Source organism: Natator depressus, chromosome 1, assembly GCF_965152275.1.
Source record: "Natator depressus isolate rNatDep1 chromosome 1, rNatDep2.hap1, whole genome shotgun sequence".
NCBI classification, from domain to species: Eukaryota; Metazoa; Chordata; order Testudines; family Cheloniidae; genus Natator; species Natator depressus.
Genome location: NC_134234.1, coordinates 323,653,085 through 323,677,450, shown reverse-complemented (window position 1 = coordinate 323,677,450; position 24,366 = coordinate 323,653,085). Strand labels below are relative to the sequence as shown.

At 45.2% G+C, this 24,366-nt stretch overlaps 1 protein-coding gene across 1 annotated transcript in view; it reads right to left on the bottom strand.

Annotated features, from left to right (window-relative positions):
* The window catches only part of FBXL13 (F-box and leucine rich repeat protein 13), a 177,214-nt gene that overhangs the window by 53,351 nt on the left and 99,497 nt on the right, over nt 1–24,366 (bottom strand). Inside the window, exons 13-17 of the mRNA XM_074942528.1 lie at nt 11,943–12,041; nt 10,962–11,079; nt 10,632–10,794; nt 3,650–3,769; nt 1,826–1,952 (exon numbers count right to left, since the gene is read on the bottom strand). Of these exons, the coding sequence (XP_074798629.1) occupies nt 1,826–1,952; nt 3,650–3,769; nt 10,632–10,794; nt 10,962–11,079; nt 11,943–12,041 (627 nt within the window). The remainder of the gene's footprint in view (nt 1–1,825; nt 1,953–3,649; nt 3,770–10,631; nt 10,795–10,961; nt 11,080–11,942; nt 12,042–24,366) is intronic.

Here is a 24,366-nt window from a genome sequence, read left to right as displayed (position 1 = left end):
TACTAAAAAAATACCAACAGTGATTAAATTATATTTTAAATTAAATTAAAATCCCTTGTTTCTTCCCCATTTGTGTTATCTGGGTTAGTCTTTTCTTTTCTAGGCCTCCATCAAGGATAAGGAGTTTTTAATTGCTTTTGAACAAATACTGCTTTAGAGCCAAACACTGATTTTCTTGCTCACAGGTTTGCATAAGCAGGGTCTGAGTCAACACTGAAGAGCATATCTCCTATACTAAAACACACAGTAAGGAGTCCAGGGGAAAGAAATTGCTGCAGAGGTTTCTCTCACAGTTTCTTCCCGACTTCTCTTTCAGGAGAGCAGGGTTTGGACTCCTATTGAAGAAGCAAATGACCTGGCTCCTAGCACTGTGGATCTTGGAGGATCTGCCAAGAGCCATGAACATCTGTGTCGAAGACCCACGTATCTAACTTGGCTCCAAGGCCCTCTACGGTTGTTTCCTGCTCCCAGCAACTTGACATCTTTGAAGCTACCTTGCCAGAGCTTCTTTCATTAGCAGCTATACCTTGGAGCACAATGTAAGGGGGCCTCTCTATTATAGCTGTTACAAATTTTTGTATCTAAATGTGTTTTCAACGGAAAATGCAGTGTTCACACATTCAAAATTTCCTTTGGCAAATTTTGTTTCTGTCTAATTTTTCAATTTTCCCTCAAGCTTAATCAACCTGAGTCAAAACATTTCCATTTGCCAAACCGTACTGAAACATTTTGTTTTGGATCAGTTCAACATAAATCTGTATGAGTTTGAGCTGCAGCCAAGCCTCATGGGAGTTGTATGTAGTTTGAGTGTCTCATGTCTCCATTCTCCCTCATGGGCTGGGTTCCCTGACTGGACTACATCTCCCATGATGCACCACAGTTTCCTCCACTGGTTGAACAACCATTAGTGCAGCATAGGAGTCATCTGATCATGTGTGTCTTAGGGAACACACTATGCCTGGAAAGCCTGGCAACTTAAGACAAAACATTTTAAATCAGTTCAATAATCAAAAATGAAATATTTTGATTTGGGAATATCAAAACTTTTCATTTCAATATGCAATGTCAAAATGAAATGTTCCAAATTGAAATTTTTTTGGCAACTTTCCATTCCATAAAACATTTCAACTTTTTGTCTTGATTCAGGATGAAAAGAATTTTTACAATATTAGAATTTTCCACAGGACGAAAATTTTGATTTGCAGCCAGCTTAATTCTCCCTGGAAAAGGGCTACAGAATGAGAAATTCAACCCTGGTCTGTATTACCTTTACAGCAGAATTCCCTCCAGACCCTGGGCAATGTGTATATCCCTCGTCCAGCTCCTGGCCTTCCCCTGGATGCTCCAGGGTCTGAATCAAAGAGGGATGGGTGCTGAAGGGAGAAGGTCACTGCACAGCCCCTTAATAAGGCAGTTTGGGGGCAGGGCCACTGAGTTCACAATTATGTGGATCCAATGTCCCAGAAATCCTGCATGGCAGCTGCAGAGAGGCACGGCATGGAACAATGAATGTCAAGGGTCTGAATTACAACTCTTGGCTTGCCTGCAAGTCAGGGGGTTGAATTCCAAACCCCCACAGAGATCCCTTCACAAAGCCCAATTACTGCCCTTTCTTAAGCTAAAACACTACTGCGGTTATGAAACTGTTTTTGAAATGTATCAAATTAATCAGTACAAAATAGTCTGCAAAGCTTTACGGAATATTTTAAAGATATGGTAACTTCATTACTTAATATTTGTGTGATTTTTTTAAATGGGGGTGTGGGTTACAAAGGAAAAATATCTAGGTAAGAAACATATTGATTTTCTTTTATGGGGTTTTTACCATATCTGAGACAGTGGTTCCAGAAATATCAATAGACATCAATGAGGTCATGTTTCCCAGTGCCTCAATCCCAGCATCAGTCACACTTTCACAGTAACGAATATTCAGGTAGGTCAGATTATGGCACCTAAATTAAAACACAGAAATGTGAGCTTTCCACTTCTTTATGGAAATGTTTTATGTTATGTACATTTTTTGTAATACCTTTGGCTGGGATTTTCAAGGTAACCTAAGAAATCAGGCACCCAGCTCCCATTCAGTTTCAGTAAGATTTGGGGACATGACTTGCTGAAAAATACAAAATTATGTATGAGCTACAAAAATTAGAAACCAACAGATACTACAACCAAAATATGAAGAACAAACAGCAATCAAACACTACCCAAAATCAGAAACTTGGACTGCAATTTATCTACTTACACTTGCTTACATGTCCAAGTAAGAAATAGGACCTAATTCTGAAACACTTACTGCCAGGAATAGTGTTCAGTACTGTAAGTAGCTATTTTGTCCAATGGGGCTACTCACAATTCTAAACATTTACACAGAGAGTATGTTTGAAGATGAAATCTAATTATAGAACACACTGCCAATTTGGGGCACCTGCCCTGTTTTTGACAGTCTGCCCTGAGGTAGGCATTCAAGGTTATGAGCTACTCCAGCCAGTGGCAATAAGATCATGTAATCAAGACATAAGATTATGTAATAATAGCCTCAAAATATCCAAACTCTACAGAATATTTACTGTTCTACATAGTGTAGGTTTTTAATAAAAACATTGATCCAATGCAAAGGTTAAACTACTGACAATATCTGTTTCAAAACATATATTCTTAAATAACACTGTAGCCAAGTTTTCCTTATATTTGAACATCAAAACTACATGTCAGTTCTTTTGGGCCTAGCTCATCCTGATTCTACACTATGGATGAAATCTACTATTTCATGCATGTTTTTTTCTGGAAAAATAATTCTGTACATTTTAAACACATTAAATGAGAATAATCCAATAATTCTCTTTTTGAATAAACTATGTTGTGCTAGACCCCCTCTTTGCTTGGTAGGTGCATTACAAGAGAGAAAAGTATTAAGAGCTTCTTCCTCATATACAGTCAGCAGATAGGAACCCTTCTAGTGCTCAAAAGAGCAGTAGGGGGACACCCAGCTATTGCCCTAGCCCACACTCCATGGCCTCAAAGGAGTCTTGTCTGCCAGCTAAAAGACACAGGCATCCCCCAGTCTGCTAACATGCATGCTACTGTTAGCAGCAAACACTGGCAAATCATGAATGTTGCTCCTGCTCGGAGGAGTAACTAACAGTGGCCTGCATTATGCCATCTTGTCCTGCAACTGCAAGATGACTTTTTGGTAGATATACAGCAGGCACTCCTCCAGTCCCCATCCCGGTGTTCCTATTGAAGGTTAGATTTATAACTTGATGTGGAGGGGGTTTGCCATGCAGCTCTCATTAGTTTGTGCAACCATGGTTATGCATATTTATTGAGTTAAGAAAAATTAAAGACAGCTCTGCCACCTGGCAACAAGCTTTTAAGCAGTTTTACTTTGCTGAACTTCACTTTCCAGTTTTTTGAATGAGTAGAGATGAACTCTCAGTCATACCGATCATTTTCATAGATTCTGAAGGCCAGAAGGTACCAATAGATTAGTCTGACCCCTGTAAAAACACAAGCTACAGAATTTCACCCAGTTACCCTTGTGTTGAGCCCTATAACTTGCCAAATTAAATTTTCTAAAAAATAATATTTTAAGAGAATAATTGCTAATTACCACCAGATTAATACTGGTGTCACAATAATACAGTACCTTTGGGCTATTTTCATGAGAGAGGCATCAGTGACATGGATACAGTTAGTGAAGTTCAGTTCTCTTAGCTTTGTCCCTGAAGATCCTTCTAAAAATGGACGTAAACCTGCATCACTGATTCTAAAATATAAATACAAAAACATATTCACACATACACACACTTTCATAATCCACATGATTCAATATATAATTTGCATCTGATGACTAGCATTACAGATGAACAGTGACTGAAACTGGTAGTTGCCCAACATCATTTATTTTAGCCGAATTTGAATAAGTAGCCAGAGGAAGAATTTGACAGTTTGGCTTATGAAAAAGAAGCCCTCTAATGGCACAGGTGCAATGGTAGAATGTATGAGTGGATACTGCATTACCTATACCAGCAAAATAGTCCTCCAGCAACAGTCCCACAGTGCCACTATTCCAGCAACAATGACCGCTCTAAACTTTGCTGCCCAGGCATCAAACAGACTGGAAAGCTGACCCTCTTCCCCTCCTCCCTTTGGAAGACCCAAGCATATTTTTGAAGTGCCTCCCTTCCGGTTCGCCCCCATTGGCAAGCACACCTTTGTGACCACATAGTTATGGTTCCCCACAAAACTCCAGCTAAACTTCAAGCTGCTGCCTGGTTCAGGAAAGAAGTCCTGGATTTCCTCAGCTTTTGAAGGGAAGGAACAGTGCAGAAGCTCCAGTCCCCCTGGGCAGTGGCCCCAGCTTGGGCTGCAGCCACATGCTGCCTGCCATCCCGGTGCTCTGGGACTGTGGGAGAGGCTGTGGCTGTGCACCGCCTGCCCTCCCAGCATTCCAGGGCTGGGGGCAGGGTGTGTGGCCATGCACCACCTGCCCTTCTGGTGCTCCGGAATTAGGGGGGGCTAAGGCTGCGCTGCCAGCGCTCTAGGGCTTGGGAGGCTAGCCTGGGGCAGGGACCAGTGGTTGCGGTGGGGGGTCTCTGGCGGAGGGGGAATACGGAAGGGGTGTGGCCTCAGGTGGAAGGGGCGGGGCTGGGAGCTAGCCTCCCCCAGTCAATGGTTCGTGTGCCACTCATGGTGGAGGGGAAGGAAATGCATCTGTTGCACCGAGAGTCAAGGGAGACCAATAAAAAATCTAGGGCTAGCCCCTACATCTACCACTTCTATGCAGAGCCGGATGCCATACTTGATGGGGACACCACCACCATCACCCCAGAAATTACCATGGACACCTCACAAGACCTGAAGGAAAGAACCCCAACAGTGACCAGCGATGGAGAGCTTGTTGAGGAGGGTGCATGTGAAGAATGCAGACAATGTGGAGAGCCAGGAGTGTAAACCAAATCTAACCCAGATGAGCCTGGAGGAAAAATTCACTGCTACCACTTGTTTCATGGCTTAAAAAATAAATTGTTCACGTCTCGCAAAAATCCTTCCTACGCACACTCAAAATAGCATCCAAAAGTGCATGGGGAGGAACCAAAGGAATTGCATTTCAAAAAAGCTGGTTTATTTTAACAACATGCACTGGCAGTCATATGCAAAAAGAGAGCAATGTCAATAAAAGCATTGCAAGCAGAAAAAGAAAAACACTGATCCTGAAATCTGAGCATTCAAATAAAAACACATAGAAAATTTCAAATAATTCTTGCAAGCAATCCAGGAACTGCTCATTCAGACTACCTGATTTTCTATGGCTAACAGTATACAGTAAACATGTATTTTAAACATCAAAACATGCAGAGCTTTGGTTTTCCAATCCAAGAGTCTAAGCCCAAAACAAATTATTTGCATGCTGTAATTGGATCCGGAGGTAGAAAGAGTTTGTTTTTGGCTCTGTGGATCTTGGCCTTTAATTGACCTGCACGGCTAAGGAGCAGTAACCACTCTCCTCCTCTTTTGGAGTGTTGTGTTGATCTTGCCACAGATCTCCCTGTTATCATCTGGCACAACCTTAATATAGTTTTAAAGCAGTTATTTTTTAAGTTTTGCCTTGAGATTTCTTGGAAGGGTTGCTTTTGTTCTTCCCTGGTATAGGAAACTTTCCCATGCCACTCTTCAATGAATTCTGGCAGCACCATCACTGTGAAGAGGCTAGCAGCATAAGGGCCCAATGGCTTTGTGTTGCCTTGAGCAGTTGCCTTCTCTTGGCCTTTGACTACTTCATGAGTGATATTTTCAGCGAGAATCACCATTGCCTGTAATAAATGTTGCAATATTTACTGCACTATCTCTATATTTATTACCAAGACCATCACCCTCTCACTGCTATAGGCTGTGAAAAGTGCCCACATTATATTAATCATACTGGGAGCTGCTGAATTGTCCTAATACAAGCAGCCTGGAAAGTCTGACCCTGTTCATATTTTTATGAATTTTTAGGGGAACTTTTGAGGGAATTTTCTCATTTATCTTTTTCTGCAGGCCAAGCCTTTAATTCTAACAATGTCTGTCTGTCTTGTTGTTTATCAGTGACCTTACCTAAGGTATCCCTGAGAGGCACCCACACACACACCTGTTGAAAAGACTAACTTTGATCAAAAGGAAAAAGAAACAGTCACTGGAGGACATGTTCTCAGATCTCTTCAGGACCTCCAGGTTCAAGATCCACAAAACAAGGGAGTTTAGAGAAATCACTTGCTGGAGGAGAGGCAGAAGGACTAGGAGGTGCATAGTGAAGTCCACCAAGACATCATGCAGCTCCTGGGACAGCATATTCAGATAAAAAGCTCCCAAAAACTTTCACTCCAGCAGCCATTGCAATGCTTGGACAATTGTAGGGTTCCAGGACCTGTCCCATAGGACCCCCCAGTCTCCCAGCATAGTGTGTCACACTATCCCTTCCACTCAACCCCAGTGAGTGAACCTACTCTGATAGGTGATTCATACAGGAAAACTCAGCACCTTTTTTTTAAAATGGTTTTAAATGGGGTTTTGTTGAAGTGTTATTGTTTATAACCGTTCAGTAAAGTTTGGTTTGTGAAAATCAAGATTTATTTTGTCTTATAAGACATCCATGTGACCCGCAAACCAATATCCTCTCTCCAGATTCAAACAGTATATTAACAATTCATTTCTAATTATTCATATACAAGCAAGCTACAATTTAATTACAAAGTGATACAAATAAACACAAAGCAAAATACTGGCTTACTACAGAACACCATTTAAAATGTGCTCTTAAAGCCTCCTTCAACTTTCCAGCACTTTGATGTGCTCTTGTAATTGCCCCTGGGTTTGGATGTTCAAAATCAGACAGATTTTCCAGTTCCCCTCCTCCATCTTGTTTGTAATGTTTCTCCATTTGCCTCACAAATATGATGTGTCACACATTGCAGCAATAATAGGAATATTTGGCTCACTGAGATCCAGTGTAGTTATGAGACAATTCCACCATCCTTTCCATCTACCAGATGCACATTCAACAATCATCTTGCACCCAGCTCAGAGGATAGTTATATCTTTTCTTACTGTTGTCCATGAGCCCAACTTGTGGCTTCATAAGCCAGGGAAGCAAAGGGTAGATTGGGACCCCCAAGAATCACAGTTGGGATTGCAGTCTCGCCACTGTGAAGGTGCTGGTCCAGGAAAAATCTCTGTGAATGCAGCTTGTCATCAAAGTTGTGTGTTCCTGAAAATGCAAGTATCATGCACCTTGCCAGACAGCCCAATGTTAATATCAGTGAAGCATCCCAGGGATCCACCAGTGTTTGCATAACCTGGAAAAGTATTCCTTTCTGTTTATATATTCAGAAGCAAGACAGAATCAGGATATGTCTCTCATAGTGCAGCCTGGGAAGCCCACAGCACTCAGTCCATCTATTATTTCCTGCACATTGCGCAGAGTCACAATCCTGCGTAGCAGGACATGTTTAATGGTATTCCACACCTGGATGACAACAGCCCCTACTGCAGACTTCCCAACGTGGAACTGATTGTCTATAAATGGATAGCAATCCAGTACTGCTAGCTTCCACAGCATGATTGCCATCTGTTTCCCCACTGTCAAAGCAGCTCTCATTTTGGTGTCTCTGTGCAGGAGGACTGGGATAAGATCTTCACACAATTCCAAAAATGTGGCCTTCTGCATTACACACTTACACTGGTACCCCAGATTTGCATCATGATGTGATCCCACAATTCAATGCTCATTTCACAGGCCCAGAAGCACTACTCCACCATGTGCAACTGGTGAAAGTCTGCAGTACCTGGCGATTTTCGTTCCCTGTCTGCAGCATCCACTCCTGCTCAAATTTCTCATTTTCACTGCTGCATGCCTGGCCACTGTAGTAGCTCTGGGGTTCTGCAAATACAGAAGAATCAGGCCCAGCTGCCCTATTCCTACAACAGACACAAGAACTCCAGCATTCTGTTCACCATTTATGCTTCTGCCAGTGAGATGGCAGAGAGATCGAAAACTGGTGCAAATAATTGTGGGAATTTTAAAAAATACAGCACAAAAATATAAGATCATGGGATGGAGACTGGAGTAGAGCAAATTGTGGGAACTTGAATCTAAGCTCCCATACGCTTTCTTGACAGGAATGCTGACATCCCACAATGCACTTTCTAAATGTCCCACAAGGCAATGTGCCAGATCATGCAGTGCACACTGGGAAACCTACCCACAGCAATGTGTGTCTTGCCAATACAACTTCTCACAGTGTAGACAGGAAGCACCAGCAAAGTGTGCACACAGAGCAGCAACGTTACAATGTCAACAGCCCTATGTAGGTAAAAATGTTACTGGTAAATCCTTCTAGTGTAGACATGGCCTAAATGTTAAAGCAGAAAATTCAGGCAGCTGTCTCCACTATAATAATGTCATGCCACTACAGTAGCACATCTCAACACAACATAAATTATATTTACATGCATTGTTATCACATTGTGATGCAGCATCAACAAGCCCAAAAGTGATTTAATTGCTTGTGAATCATCATCACCATCATCATCATGTTCCCATTGTTTAGGGCCGTGATGAAGCTCTTCCACTCCTGTCTGTTTCTGGCAAGTCTTTCAATGGTTCCCCAGCTGTGCCCCAGGTTTTTCAGCTCAGCTTCCACAGTTCTTTGCCATGTTGTTTTCAGATGGCTTTGTTTTCGCTTGCCTTCAGATGTCCATCTTATTGATATTCTGGTGATGGAATCAGTTTCCATCTGAAACACAAGGCCAATCCATCTCCAACGCCTCCTGGCAATGATGGTGCTCAGATCCTCTTGGCTGCCCCGTGTCAACAGATCTTGGTTTGAGATTGTTCTGGGCCAAAAGATACGGAGGATTTTTCTGAAATGAAGACAGTTTGGACATGTCATACTTTCTCATTCCCCAGCATTCTGCACTATAAAATAGTGTTGAAAGTACGCAACTCTGATAGATCTTGAGTTTGGTTTTGGTGTTGTATTTTGATGATTTCCAGACTGTATTTAACCTCCTAAAGGTGTTCCTGGTTTTACTAATTCTGTTCCGGATGTCCTGGCTTATTCCACCATCCTGGCTGATGGTGCTGCCCAAGTATGTGAACATTTCTACATTGGTGAAAACATGATCCTCTATCTGTACTGGTGATGAGGCAATATTAAAGGTAATGATATCTGTCTTATTGTGGTTGATTTTGTCCTCTGGTGTCCGTACCTTGTCGTGGCAGGACAGCTTGCATGCTCTAACAATCCCCAGAGTCTGTGTCGGCGCGGGCTTTTTGCTCCTGGCAGGTTCAACCATGCTGGACTGGTCTGTGGGGGAGGGGCCAGACAAAACAGACACTCTGGTCCTCCAGCTTGGGGATTAGGCACAGGGCTAACAAGCCTATCCCGTACAAAATAAAATATGTTACGAAAACAGCAGCGGAGAAATCGACCATTACTGTGTGTGATGGCCTTCAGGAGTCAATGACCTATATGATTGTCAGTGATGAAAGCCAAAAGGAAGCCAGTGGCATGAAGACTGACGTGCTCAACACTAAGACAAAAACCAAACTCATTTTTTGGAACATATGGACAATGTACGAAACAGGGAAGCTAGCTCAGGTCACAGCAGAGACGAGATGCTCCAGCTTACACATCCTGGGTGTCAGCGAGAGCAGATGGACAGGATCAGGAAGATTAACAACAGCCTTGGGAGAAACTTTACTGTATTCTGGACGGGATGATGGACAACACCATGAGAGTGTTGCCATCCTTTTGCTTGTGAATGTAGCCCCCTTAAATTAGGATGACCCTAGAAATCTCAAGATAAGTAGCAATCCAATTGCATGGCACTATTTAATGGGCCACTACCAAGATTTAAATAATTTTTTGCACTCATCCCTCCTGACACATCCACTACACCACAAAACCTAGAATGGGGACAGTTTTAGGGTTCTTTTGTGCTGTTCTGGAGCATGGGCCAGGATCTGGTCCATAATCTATTTGTTATTTGGCTTTGTTTCTAATAACGTAATACAAATTTAAATTTGAAAACAGATTTTGCATCGAATCTATATTTCTGCAGTAACGCAACTTGCTGCTTTTATGCTGATAACTGTGAAAAAGAAGGTAATTTTGTTAATGTCCTAGTACTTCCTAGTCCGAATACATTATCTCCATCTTCAAGAAGCTAATAAAACAAGCTTAATCTCTAATTTCCCTGTCCCACTGTACATTCTATTCTGTTTCGTACTATCCTCACTATGGCCTGAATCCAGCAAAGTACTAAGTACATGCCTGGGACTACTCATGTGCTTAGAGTTACATGCGTGCTTAAGTGCTTTGCTAGATATGGGTACTAATCAATATTTATATCCAATGTATTTTTCAAAACATGCTACAGAAAAAAAAACCCTATTTTTATTTGGTACATATTTGGTATATTTGGAACAAAAATGTACCAAATATGCAATATTTTAAAAAATAAATTAATACTATATTTATTAGCACAGTCAGAGCATTTAAATCTGAAAGCAATTCACCTTAAGAGGAATATAAATGATTTAACTAAAATAAATAGATCACAGAAAACTGGATGTAATTTATTACCTTACACAGTCTGCTAAATTCAATACAAGAATATACTTCAACGGAGAAATTGTCTTAAGACTGACATCTGTAATCTTCTGGCAATCAGCCATATAAATGTGCTTAATTTGTGGGCAGGATCTGCTCATCAACTGGAAACTTAAATCAGTTATCCGATTATTCCCTGTTGAATTACATGAAGGTATAAATCACATATTAGCCGTGCATTAAGGACTTGATCCAAATCCCCACTGAAATTAATTGAAATGCTCCTACTGATTTTGAATGAGCCAGATCAGACTCCAAAAGCATAAATTAATAATTCTACTGAAATACTGTAAAGTCACTGACCTTCAATTCTGACCTTGACAAGTTTACATTCAGCAAGGGCTTTAAAAGCTACATCAGAAAGATGTGGAGAGTCCAGAAAAACAACAGACATAATCTGTTGGCATTTTTCAACTAAAGCCTTTGAAAAGAAAACAAAAAAGGATGATTAAACAGAACATCCACATTTGTGGTATGTCACATAGCCAAAAGCTAACTAATATTTTGTTCACTGATCTAATAACAACCATTGTGTTTTCTGTAGCTCACGAAAGCTTATGCTCAAATAAATTGGTTAGTCTCTAAGGTGCCACAAGTACTCCTTTTCTTTTTGCGAATACAGACTAACACAGCTGTTACTCTGAAACCAATGGTACAGATATTCAACTTAAAATCTTGTATTTTTTTATTATAATTTAAAACATAAGGGGGGAAAAATCAGTGACCCGAGGGATGCTGGGAGGGTGGGGGGCAGAAACACAAGAGTATACATCTAGTATAACAATTAGATTTGCAGAAGCTTGAATTTTTTTTTACCGTATCTGTGGCCCTATTGTACCTTCGATTTTAATGCAGAACTCTTCACTGAAGTCAACAGGAAGTTCTCTGCAAAAAATCAGCAGCACAATATTGGCCTGATATTCTATACTAATGGCCAGCTAAACTTTGATTTAATACAAAATAAAGCCAAATAGGTCTTATTTATAAGATAGGAGATTACGCTTTGATTGTGCCAATGCACAGGTGAGAAAAGATGGAACAACTGTTGAAAGTTTCTGAGAGTAATCAAGTGTTAAAAGGACTTGTAAATCTGGTCTGGAATAAAATTGATCTAATTTGTTTGGTGATTTTTAAAAATATATATTCTTGTAAAAAGTGTTTAAAGGGTAAAATTCTCCTATTAGACTGCATGTGCACAACTCCCTTTGAAGTCAATGTGAAAGGTACACACGTATTCAATGGCAGAAATTTCCCCTAAATGCAAGGTTGTTTTCAATTTCTTACTTGAATACATTTGTCTGTAAGAGTTGGCATATCATTGATTACCAAGTGCTTAATCCCACTGCAGCTGTTAGCAATATATCTGAAGCCATCAACAGAGATCTAATTAAAAAAAAAAGAAATCAGATTTTATAAAGCATTTACAGGAAACTCAACAAAGAAAAAATAGTTACTAACCTTTCTGTAACTGTTGTTCTTCAAGATGTGTTGCACATGTCCATTCCAACGTAGGTGTATGCGCGCCCCAAGCACACTTGCTGGAATTTTTTCCCTAGTGCAGTGATTCCCAAACTTGTTCCATCGCTTGTGCAGGGAAAGCCCCTGGCAGGCCAGGCCGGTTTGTTTACCTGCAACGTCTGCAGGTTCGGCCAACTGTGGCTCCCACTGGCCGCAGTTCGCTGCTCCAGGCCAATGGGAGCTGCTGGAAGCGGCAGCCAGTATGTCCCTCCACCCGCGCCGCTTCTAGCAGCTCCCTTTGGCCTGGAGCAGCGAACCACGGCCAGTGGGAGCCGCGATCGGCCGAACCTGCGGACGCGGCAGGTAAACAAACCAGCCCGGCCCGCCAGGGGCTTTCCCTGCACAAGCGGTGGAACAAGTTTGGGAACCACTGCCCTAGTGGTATCCATCGGGTCAGCTCCGACACCCTCTGGTGCTGCACTCATAGGGCCCTGCCAACCCCATTCCCCTTCAGTTTCTTCTTACTGACTGACTCAAAGAAGAGGGGATAAAGGGTGGGTTTTGGCATGGACATGTGCAACACATCTCAAAGAACAACAGTTAAAGAATGGTTAGTAACTGTTTTTTGTTCTTCGAGTGGTTGCACATGTCCATTCCAATGTAGGTGACTCACAAGCAGTTGTACAGGAGGTGGGCTTGGAGTTCATACAGGCTGGCTATAGGACTGCGTGGCTGAAATTGGCAACATCTCTAGCTTGCTGAGTGATGGCATAGTGCAGGGATAGCAAAACATACTGACCCTCCAAGCCGCATATGACAATCTTCAGAAGTTCGAGAGCTGGGCGCACCTTCCTGGGCTTGGGGCTTCTGCCCTGCGGCAGGGTGATGGGGGTAGGGGCTTCAGCTGGCGCCTCCCCTGGGGCTGAAGCCCTGGAAACCCAGCAGGCACCTCTGTGGGGCTGAATCCCCTAGACCAGGAGATGGCAAACTTTTTGGCCCAAGGGCCACATCTGGGTGGGGAAACTGTATGCAGGGCCATGAATGTAGGGCTGGGGCAGGAGGTTGGGGTGCGGGAGGGAGTACGGGGTGTGGGAGGGGGTGCAGTGTGCGGGAAGGGGCTCAGGGCAAGGGGTTGAGGTGCAGGAAGGGTGTGTGGTGTGGCAGGGGGCTCAGGGCAGGGGGTTGGGGTGCGGGGTGCAGCAGGGGGTCGGGGTGCGAGCTCCAGCCTGGCACCACTTACCTCGAGTGGCTCCAGGGTGGCAACAGCACGCAGCAGAGCTAAGGCAGGCTCCCTGCCTGCCCTGGTCCCATGCCGCTCCCAGAAGTGGCCAGCATGTCCGGCAGTGGCTCCTAGGGGTGGGTGGGTTGCCACTTGCCTGAGGGTACCACTCCCATGCGCTGCCCTTGCCTGAGGATACCACCCCCGAAGCTCCCATTGGCCACGGTTCCCCATTCCCGGCCAATAGGCGCTGCGGGGGGCAGTGCCTGCAGGTGAAGGCAGTGCATGGAGCCCTCTGCCCCTCCCTCCGCCAGGGGCCGCAGGGACGTGGTGCAATCCCGTGGGCCGGACTGAAAAACCTGACTGGCTGGATCCGGCCTGTGGACCATTGTTTGCCCTCCCCTGCCCTAGACCCCCATCCCTGCTGGACAGAAGCCCCTTGCCCCACCATCTTGCTGCAGGGCAGAAGCCCTGAGTTCCCCCTCCTCCCCTGTCACAATCTGGTAGGTGGAGAATGGGGAGACCTGGGGAGCTACACGAGCCACACTTTAACTGTAAAAGAGCCTCATTTGGCTTGCGAGCTGCTGTTTGGCCATCCCTGGCATAGTTCATTGAGAACGTGTGCACTGATGACCAGGTCACTGCTCTGCAGATGTCCTGAATAGGGACTTGCACTAGGAAAGCAGCCAAGGAGGCCTGCAATCTTGTGGAATGAGCAGCCAGGTTAGCTGGGGGAAGGACACCTGCAAGTTCATAACACGCCTGAATGCATGAAGTAATCCAGGATGAAATTCTCTGGGTGAAGATGGGAAGGCCCTTCATTCTCTCTGCTATCGCTATGAACAGCTGAGTTGGTCTGCAGAATGGTTTGGCCCTTTGTACATAGAAAGCTAGAGCCTGTGTAACATCCAAAGAGTGTAGGCTCTGTTCCTCTCTGTTTGTATGCGATTTAGGGTAGAATACAAGCAGGAAGATTGGCACCTGCCCCCAAGGTCCCTGGTTGTGGTGGCCACCAATGAAAGAGATCAACAAGGTCAAGTGGGATCCATGCCCAAGGTGAAAGATCCAAAGAAATTGGACCTTTTCGGCAGAAAGGCCTACTCCATGGCGGGTGTGGGGGCGGGGGACGACACTACAGCTCCACATAGCGAACCAGCAAGCCTTGCTAGGCCGCTGTGATTTTAGTATGTGGGAGTCCATGCTAAAACGTAAGGACTTGCTCCTCTAGGAGTCTAGACATGAGTTCTCTTCTTTAGTTGAGAAAGGGAAAACAGTGGCAAGGGCCTCCCTACAGGCAGCTCTGGATGCCGCTGATTCCATGGCCAGACCAATGGCCACAGCTGGTAACCATGCACAGGAGCTCGTGGTTGCAATCCTCGAGATTTCCTCATGAGGTGCAACCAATCTTCCAAGTCCTCCCCTTTGAAGGGTCCTTGCTCTTTTCAGAGAAAACAGATGCTAGACTCCATAGCTTTAAAGACTCTATGACGACTTTAAAATCTCCAGGTTTGTATACCCCTGCAGTATCCAGAAAACACTAGAGGTCCCAACAGATTGGCTGCTACTTTGCCCAGCCAGCCAGGCAAGATCAACAGAGGAGGAAGATCGGGGGTTCAGGTGTAGCCTCCTCTGCCAACCTCCTCAACAGAACCATGCAGACTGATCCCAGACACTCGGGGAGCTCAAAGCACTCATTTTGACGAGATGCATGAGGTCGACCTTACAATCCCCTCAACACCAGATCCTGCTACTTGTTTTCCAACTGACATTCCCGCTTCCTCAATGCCTGGACCCACATTACCTCAGATCATTGGGTTGTAAGTACAGTAGAAGTGGAATACACCATCCAAGTTTTGTCTACCCCAACTTCCCACCTGCTCTGTATGCTTCGCTGTAGGAGAGAGGGAGGCAGGGGTTTGCCACAGTGCCCTGGCTGGGTCAATAATGGTCTCATTGAGTGGTAAAGCCACCCTAGAGGGAACCGCTGCTGACAAAATATCTAGGAATCTATGAGTTGTCTCCTTGACAACCTCTGCCTGTATACCCAAGTTCAAAGCCACCCACTTTAACAAGTCCCAGTAGTCCTTGTGGTCAGGCTATGACTGGCTGAGGAGCTTCTGCCACTTCCTCTGTATCAGCAGAGACCTGCAGGACTTATTCCAGAGGCTCAGTACCGGGTTCGGTACCAGAGTCTGGGTCAGTGGTCTCTCGACACGGTACTGGGGGTGCTACTTTCCAAGGCCACAGAGTATGGTCACCTTGAGAGGGTGCCATGGGCCAGCAGAAACCACCATTGGTTCCAAAATGGCAACTGCATAGGCGCCAGTCCCCATGGACCTGGTGACCAAGCATTCAGCAGCTCCCCTGTATTTGGGGTCACAGTAGTATAGGAATGGCCTGTGGAACAGTGCAGGCAACAATGATGACAGGAAGAGTAAGACCCCACTTTGGACTCTGATGAAGAAGACAACCTGCGACGGGGAAACCAAGGCAGTGCCGTTCCCCTCAGTGCCGGTTCTTGGCATCATGGAGAAGATTGTGCAGATGCTGCCAAAGGGGGTTTTCCCTTGAGGGCGGTTGCGGTGCCAGGCAAAGTCCTGGAGATGGCTCTCTGCCACTCAGCGGTACCAGCGGTGCCGAGTCTTGAATCTCCGGGGACACAGGTACTGGTAGGGAAAGTAGGTCCCTGGCCACTGTAAATGTCTCCAGAGTCAACAGTACTGCAAACTGCCCTGTATGCTGTCTGCCCGAAAAAGATGCCTTCTGTGCTGGCATCAGTGGACCTTGAGGAGGTACCGAAGCTGAAGGCAGCTGTTGTTGCAGTCCCAGGGAGGAAGAGTGGCTCAATGCAGGCTCTATCATGCCTACTTGTCTTTGGCACTGGAGATTAACTCTTCTGCTGCTGCTTTCTATGTTTCTTCTTTGGCACCGGAGATGAAGATCAGTGCCAGGAATCACGACCGTTATGAGGAGGGCTCTGCACCGAAGCTGAGGTGCTTGGTGTCGAGTCCTAGAAACACAGTTCTGAAGTGGGACTTAGGGCTGCCTCCATGAAAAGGACCTTCAGTCTTGCTCTCCGGTCCTTCTTGGTACGGGGTTTGAAGATCTTGCAAATCTGGCAGCAGTCTTTCCTGTGAGATTCCCCTAAGCACTTGAGACAACTTGAGTGCAAGTGACTTAATGGCATCGACTTGCCACAGAAAGTGCAAGGCTTGATGCCCGACGACTGAGGCATGCCCTGGCTCTGGGAAGGCAAACAACCTTGCTAACGAAGAGCGGAGGCGTCCAAAACTATCTATTAAAACTATTCAACCATTTGAACTAACTACTAACTACCAAACTACAGTAACTATTTACACTAAAGAAATAGAAAAAGCCACTAGGAGGAATTGCCTATTGCTGGAATGAAAGGAGTTCCAGCCACTATCCTGGGCAGTAAGAAGGAAATGAAGGGGAACGGGTTCGGCAGGGCCCTTTATACCAGTGCTATGAATGCACAGCACCAGACAGTGCTGGAGCCGACCTGACAGATATCACTAGAGTAGAAAATTCCAGCGTCTGTGCTTGGGGCATGCAAAACCCTATACTGGAATGGACATGTGCAAGCACTCAAAGAACAGTACGGTAAGAGCTAGAGGTATGTTCCAATATTGCAGAATTGCTTGTACCTCCATACTGAGTGAACTATAAAACATATCAATTCAAACTACTAAACAAGTAAAGAACATGTATATAGTATTAGTGTAACACATTACTTATAACTGTAAAGGCTTGAGATGCTTGACTTGGCACTTTAAAGAACTAAACAGTGGTTCATCTAGCACAGGGGTGGGCAAACTTTTTGGCCCAAGGGCCACATCTGGGTATGGAAATTGTATGGCGGGCAATGATCGCTCATGAAATTGGGGTGCGGGGTGCAGGAGGGGGTGAGGGCTTTGGGGGGGCCAGAAATTAGGAGTTCAGGGTGTGGGAAGGGGCTCCTGTCTAGGGCAGGGGGCTGGGGTGCGGGGGTGAGAGTTGCAGCTGGGGGTATGGGCTCTGGGGTGGGGCTGGGGGTGCAGGAGGGTGCTCTGGGCTGGGACCAAGGGGCTCAGAGGGCAGGCGGGGGATCAGGGCTAGGGCAGGGGATTGGGGTGCAGGAGGGGGTCAGGGGTGCAGGCTCCAGGCGGTGCTTCCCTTAAGCAGCTCCCCAAAGCAGCAGCATGTCCCTCCTCTGGCTCCTACGTGTAGGGACAGCCAGGGGGCTCCACACGCTGCCCCGTCCGCAGGTGCTGCCCCTGCTGCTCCCATTGGCCGTGGTTCCTGGCCAATGGGACCTGCGGGGGTGGCGCTTGGGGCAGGGGCAGTGTGCAGAGCCCCTGGCTGCCCCTACACATAGGAGCCAGAGGTGGAACATAGAATCATAGAATATCAGGGTTGAAAGAGACCTCAGGAGGTCATCTAGTCCAACCCCCTGCTCAAAGCAGGACCAAACCCCAATTAAATCATCCCAGCCAGGGCTTTGTCAAGCCTGACCTTAAAAACTTCTAAGGAAGGAGATTCCACCACCTCCCTAGGTAACCCATTCCAGTGCTTCACCAACCTCCTAGTGAAAAAGTTTCTCTTAATATCCAACCTAAACCTCCCCCACTGCAACTTGAGACCATTACTCCTTGTTCTGTCATCTGCTATCACTGAGAACAGTGTAGAGCCATCCTCTTTGGAACCCCCTTTCAGGTAGTTGAAAGCAGCTATCAAATCCCCCCCATTCTTCTCTTTTGCAGACTAAATAATCCCAGTTCCCTCAGCATCTCCTTATAAGTCATGTGCTCCAGCCCCCTAATCATTTTTGTTGCCCTTCACTGGACTCTTTCCAATTTTTCCACATCCTTCTTGTAGTGTGGGGCCCAAAACTGGACATAGTACTCCAGATGAGGCCTCACCAATGCTGAATAGAGGGGAATGATCACATCCCTCGATCTGCTGGCAATGCTCCTACTTATACAGCCCAAAATGCTGTTAGCCTTCTTGGCAACAAGGGCACACTGTTGACTCATATCCAGCTTCTCATCCACTGTAACCCCTAGGTCCTTTTCTGCAGAACTGCTGCCTAGCCACTTGGTCCCCAGTCTGTAGCAGTGCATGGGATTCTTCCATCCTAAGTGCAGGACTCTGCACTGTCCTTGTTGAACCTCATCAGATTTCTTTTGGCCCGATCCTCTAATTTGTCTAGGTCCCTCTGTATCCTATCCCTACCCTGTAGCATATCTACCACTCCTCCCAGTTTAGTGTCATCTGCAAACTTGCTGAGGGTGCAACCCACGCCATCCTCCGATCATTAATGAAGATATTGAACAAAACCGGCCCCAGGACCAACCCTTGGGGCACTCCGCTTGATACCGGCTGCCAACTAGACATGGAGCCATTGATCACTACCCACTGAGCCCGATGATGACATGCCGCTGCTTCCAGGAGCCGTGCCGAGCCACGGCACGGAGCGGGGCAAGCCCTGGACTCCGCTCCCCAGCAGGAGCTTGAGGGCCGGATTAAAACATCTGAAGGGCTGGATGTGGCCTCCGGGCCATAGTTTGCTCACCCCTGATCTAGCTCTTCAGTGGAGGGGAATTTCAAAATCTAAATCCTGGTATGAATTTTACAGCCTTCTCTTATCTCTACAATGGACCTAACCCAAGCCCTGAGATGCTTGAAAACCAGATCAGAATTTTATGGCTCAAGCCCATTTTTAAAATAAATATTTTTGAACAACATAAACCATAGTATAATAAACATGTTTTCAGTTTCTTCTGAATTTAAGTGCTGTCTTCTGAGAACTGGTTCATCTAATAATATAAATTAGAGAACTTCAAAAGAATTTGTAGTAGTGATGACAATAATACCTACGTCTTATATAGTGCTTTACATCAGTAGATCTCAAAGTGCTTCACATTCTTTTTAATATATTAATCCTCACAACACCCCTGAGGCAGGGCAGTGCTATTATCACCATTTTCACACATGGCGAACTCAGGCACAGAGAGGCTAAGTGACTTGCTCAAAATCACACAGGAAGCCAGTGGTGGAGCAGGGAATTGAACTGTACTTTATTAGTTCATGTAATTTCCAATTATGCTGGTTTTTCAGCCTGATGAGATTCTATCAAGGTAAAGTTAAAGTCATACATAATGATAAATCATGCCTTCCATGGGTACATCTACACAGCAAAGAAAAACCTGTGAGGAGATCGCCCTCTCACTCATGATTCCGTAAGAGCAATGAAGAGTCTGGGTGATTTCCTAAAGAGTTTTGTTCTCTGAAGAAAGAACATCAATGCTCAATGCACATCCAATGAATGGAGTCTCTGTTCCTTCACGGTGCTCTGAGGCTTAAGAAAAAACACAGGTAAGCTTATGGACTGATTTATGTGGAAATAGGAATGTACAATGGGGACAAATTTAGGGTGGATATATAAAAAAATCTGATCCTTATGGAATACAGTTTAAGGTGGGTCAGAATGATGCATTGTGCCTCAAAGTAGCACCCTGTAACCCCCATATTCATCATTTGTATATGGTTGTGATATTTCATACAAAGCATGTCTTGTAAGGTACCACATGAAAGGTCATGATTTGCTGAAACTCATTGTTCTGTCAAAATATGTATGTCGTTATTGTGTATGAAGTTATAGCTTTTGCCATGTGATTGTTATTGAAATATGTTGTGATTCTGGGCGATGCCCACTCTCCAGTGGCAACAAAGGTGGTGACCCACACCCTGGTGGGCGTTAAATGACCACTGACCAGCAGGGGAATTGTAAATGAGATTTACAATTCAATAAGAGAGAGTTGAGCACACACCACACAAGGGGAATTGCTCAACTCTGTGATTCAGCAAGGTCCACCAGGACATGTCTGGGACAATATTTTTTCAGGCACATGGACCGAGGGTTTAATATAAGGGACAGTGGCACCATAAGAGCACCTCTCTCCTCCCATACCTACTCTGAAGGCAACAAGAACTAGGGAGATTGGTCCCAGGCTGAGAAGGAAATTCAGCCTGTGTATTAAGAACTGTAACCTGCCTGTAACATCCAGTAGGGTGAGAAAAGCTGTTTGATTCAAATCTTGGTTCAAGATTGGTTGGTTCAAATTTCTCTCTGAACCCAAGAGAGAAATACCTGATGATTTCAAGGTAAGTGAACAGTTTAAGATGGTAGGCATTCCTGTTTCCTCCTAGGACATGCAGTGAAGTCTAGCCCAATATTCCTGGGGGAATTCTGTGCCAGAATTTGCACAGAATTAATGTTCTGCACAGAATTTCATTTTCCCCCGCAGAATTGGACCTGACAGAGCCCGGCTCCCCAGCTCGCAGTGCGCATGTGTGGGAGGCATGGGAGAGCTGCAGTTCTTGGATTTGCCAGCCCTGCTCGGTCACATGGTGTGGCTAGGCTGCCAGAGCTGGCGGGTTGTGCCCCGCAGGGAAAGGCAGGAGAAACAGCTGGGAGCTGTAGGGAGGGGAGACTGAGGGTAAGAGGGGGCTCTTGCCAGCTCTTAATTGAGCTGTTCTGAGGGCAGCCAAACCTTTAATTTGTACCCCCCCCAATATCACCAGGTGTGAATCATCTCTGCCCGGCGAGAAAGTAATGAAGCTGTGTGGAGCTTGGGGGGGCACTCGGGGTCTGGGGGCACCCCGTGATTGGGCTGTGGGGAAAGGAGGTGCAGGTGTCTGGTCCCACAGCTGGGCTCTGGGGAAGAGGGGATGTAGGTGGTTGAGCCGGGTAGGCCTCACAGCCCCCTCCAGTACTCCCCCAAATATCCCCTCCAATACCCACCAACAGTACTCCCCATCCAGCCCCTCCTCCCCTTCCCCACCCCCAGCAGTGTCATCTGTTTGGAAACTTTAAATTTGGTAACCCTACAGGGGCAGGACAAAAAAACAAGAATCAACTAAAAGACCAGCGGAGCAGAGTTTTTCCCCAAGATGTGCCCAGCTGGCAACTGTGACACACCCAGACTGCAGCGCCCCCCAAAAGCATAATAGAGAAACAAGAACTGGGTTGTCATAGGGGTTTCTTTAACTCTCTACACAGGGAATCTTTTTGTTGTCAGTATTGTTACACATATAGAATCATAGGACTGGAAGGGACCTCAAGACGTCATCTCCTCCTGTCCTCTGCATTCATGGCAGGGAAGGGAAGACATACTTGCTGACAGGTATTTTGAAATAAATTACCAAAATAATTGAAACTGGCATGATTATACTGGGTTATTTTGACAAATAAAATATGCAGAATTTTGCAGAATTTTAAAATACACTGTATTGTGCGCAGAATTTTTAATATTTTGGTGCAGAATTCCCACAGAAGTAGACCACATCAGGAGCCAGTGACAGACTGGGACAGGTATGGCCCAGACGAACAGTCATAGGAAGCTTAAGAACACATCCATGACCCAGATCTCCTGCACACCTTTCACCATGCTTACTCTGAGAAATCAGGCCCCTAAGCAGCACCCTTGAGGTAGGGGTTCCTGTGAGGAATCAGGCCCCAGAGCAGAACTAATCTCCAGGCAGCCTGGTCTGTATAGCGGGCCTGCAGTAGGCTGCCTAATTGGCCACACCACCTGATTAGCTGTGGGGGCCAGCAGCAGTTCACTGGCTGCTCAATGCTAACATCCACCTCTGTGCCTGCTTTCTGTGCTACCTTGTTCTGGCTGCCCCTGCCTTGCTCCCAGACTTGCATCTGTCCTGCCCTTACTCTGAACCCCTGCTAGCCTGCTATCTTCTGTTCCTGCTCTCTGGTTTGACCCCAGGCTTCAGCTTCTGACTACTGATTTCAGCTCTGACTCTAGTTGTCAATTCTTGATGCCCCTTCTCACCACTAGGCTAGACTGCCTTCAGCCAGATCAGCTGACACCCCCACATTAAAACAGAGATGGAATTTTCACCAATTACTGCCCTTCAGCAAAGAACTTCCACCTGCATGGAAGATATGAGCAGCGAAGGAAAGGGCCGGTGTCTGCCTTCATCCGTCACTGGCAGCAAGGGGGAAAGAGGATATTAGGAGAGGTGAACCTATTTTAGAGAAGTCAGAAAATCAGCTGGGCAATGCAGGTTTGGTAAAGACAGCAAAGGCTGATTTGGGGAAGAGCTGGAAAAGTGGTAAGCTGACAAGCAGTCTCCCTTAAAGGATGAAGAGAGGCTATAGATGATGGACATAAGGACTGAAAACTCATACAGTACTGATGAAAACAGCAAGTGGAGAGGGTTGTAGCAACAAGGGATGTGCAGCAGCTGGGAAGGGACTGTGATTCAGAACAGGGTATGAAGGAGTGGAGAAAGTGCTGACCTGAGAAGTGGACACTAATGGTAAAGAGACACAAAAAGGATTGCAGAAATTAGGCATAGTCGTAAGGGGCATTCAAATTTAGCTGTGCAGATGGGTAGGAGCAGCATGGGTGTAGCCCACAAATTTCTGGAGTTCAACAAACTTTTCACTAAATTAAACTATTACTGAAAAGACTTTTAATCTATTTCTCTGGAAAAACATTGTTTTCTGAACAAGGGCAAACTGATACTACAAATAGCAGCAGTTGAGTATATTACTCAATACAAAGCCAAAAACAATTATACAGAGCCAGCCAATAAGATCACTGTCCAGAACTATTTTTTTTTTTGGCGGGTGGGGGGGGCCGGCAAAATCTGACAAACTATTTTTTTAACTGTGTAATAACAGCTCTAAGGCACAAAGCTGAGGAAATTCAGCTGTGAAACGGGCTTTAAAAGGAGATTAGAATAATTTAGTTAGTCCACGTTTAGGGCCTGCTGCAATATTATAATATATACTCCTTTTGCCTTATTTTCATAAATAAGTATGTCAGATGAATCTTATTTTTGGACAGTATCTGCCAACTATGTAGTGAAAAGGTACCTTTTATTACAGAAGAACCAAAATCTGGTGGTCACTCTTTAGAGACAGACCACTATGTGTGGGAAATGTTGTATAAAGAGTCACAGAACAATTGCATAGTCAATTTATTTTGAATTTCAATGTCTTTAATAGACCCCCTTATGTTGGAGATTCTTCAAGAGCCTGTAACTGGAACTTAATACTGCATTTCTTAGCTGCAGCTGCCACGCTGAGAATTCCCTTATGGAAATGGTGGGAGTAGTAGAGGGGGAACTTGTGCAGCCAGCTCCTAAGCCAACACGCTCACCCCCACCTTAGTGTGCAGCACAGCTTGCTGGGGAAGGAAAGGATGATGTTGACTGATTCTCAGATGGCATATGATCTCTTAGGAACTACAGCCAACCACTGTAAGTTAAAACAACCCCTAGGCTGTTCTAACTTTCACTATGGATAAGGTAGTTGCAGTCTGAGAATCAATGAGTTATTCCTTGACATGCCACCTTCTTTTCCCCACATGCTGACCAGATCTTGGCAATTTCTTGAAAATCTTCTTGCCTCTTATTTAACTGAAAATATTTTTTCTGAGTTGGCTAGCTAAATCAATCTACTATGATAATTAATGACTTTCAAATCTTTTGTACATTGCCATTTCTGCAATACTGAGCCTGATAGTGAAAAATCTTCCTACCAAAAAACCACTGATTGGTTTGTGGGAGCAGCAGGGAGAAGAAATCTTTAGCTTCATGGACTCCTCATTTCTTGCTTTCTAAGGTCCAAAATACAGCTGTCAGCCACATGGAAGTCTTTGGACTGTGCCAAAACTATCCCAGGGTGACTGATCATCAGTCAGCCAGAAAAGAAATGCATCCAGTATTGCCCTGAGACTCAGTGAGTTTTCTGACATCTTTTTCCATGACTTTATATATGACAACTAGCCTGTATGGAATCTGTAATTTTGCTTGTGGAACAGGAGTAGTTTTGGGCAGTCACACAGTGCCTAAAACAGCAAAACAATACACTGCCAAGGGCATGTATCCCTAAGGAATGGGTGTATAATCCACAACTGCATAGCCAGGAGGCCCCAAAATGTTTTATAGGCTAGCAGCCATTGAGTATGCTTTCTGTTAGCTCTCCCTTTTCTTAAGCAA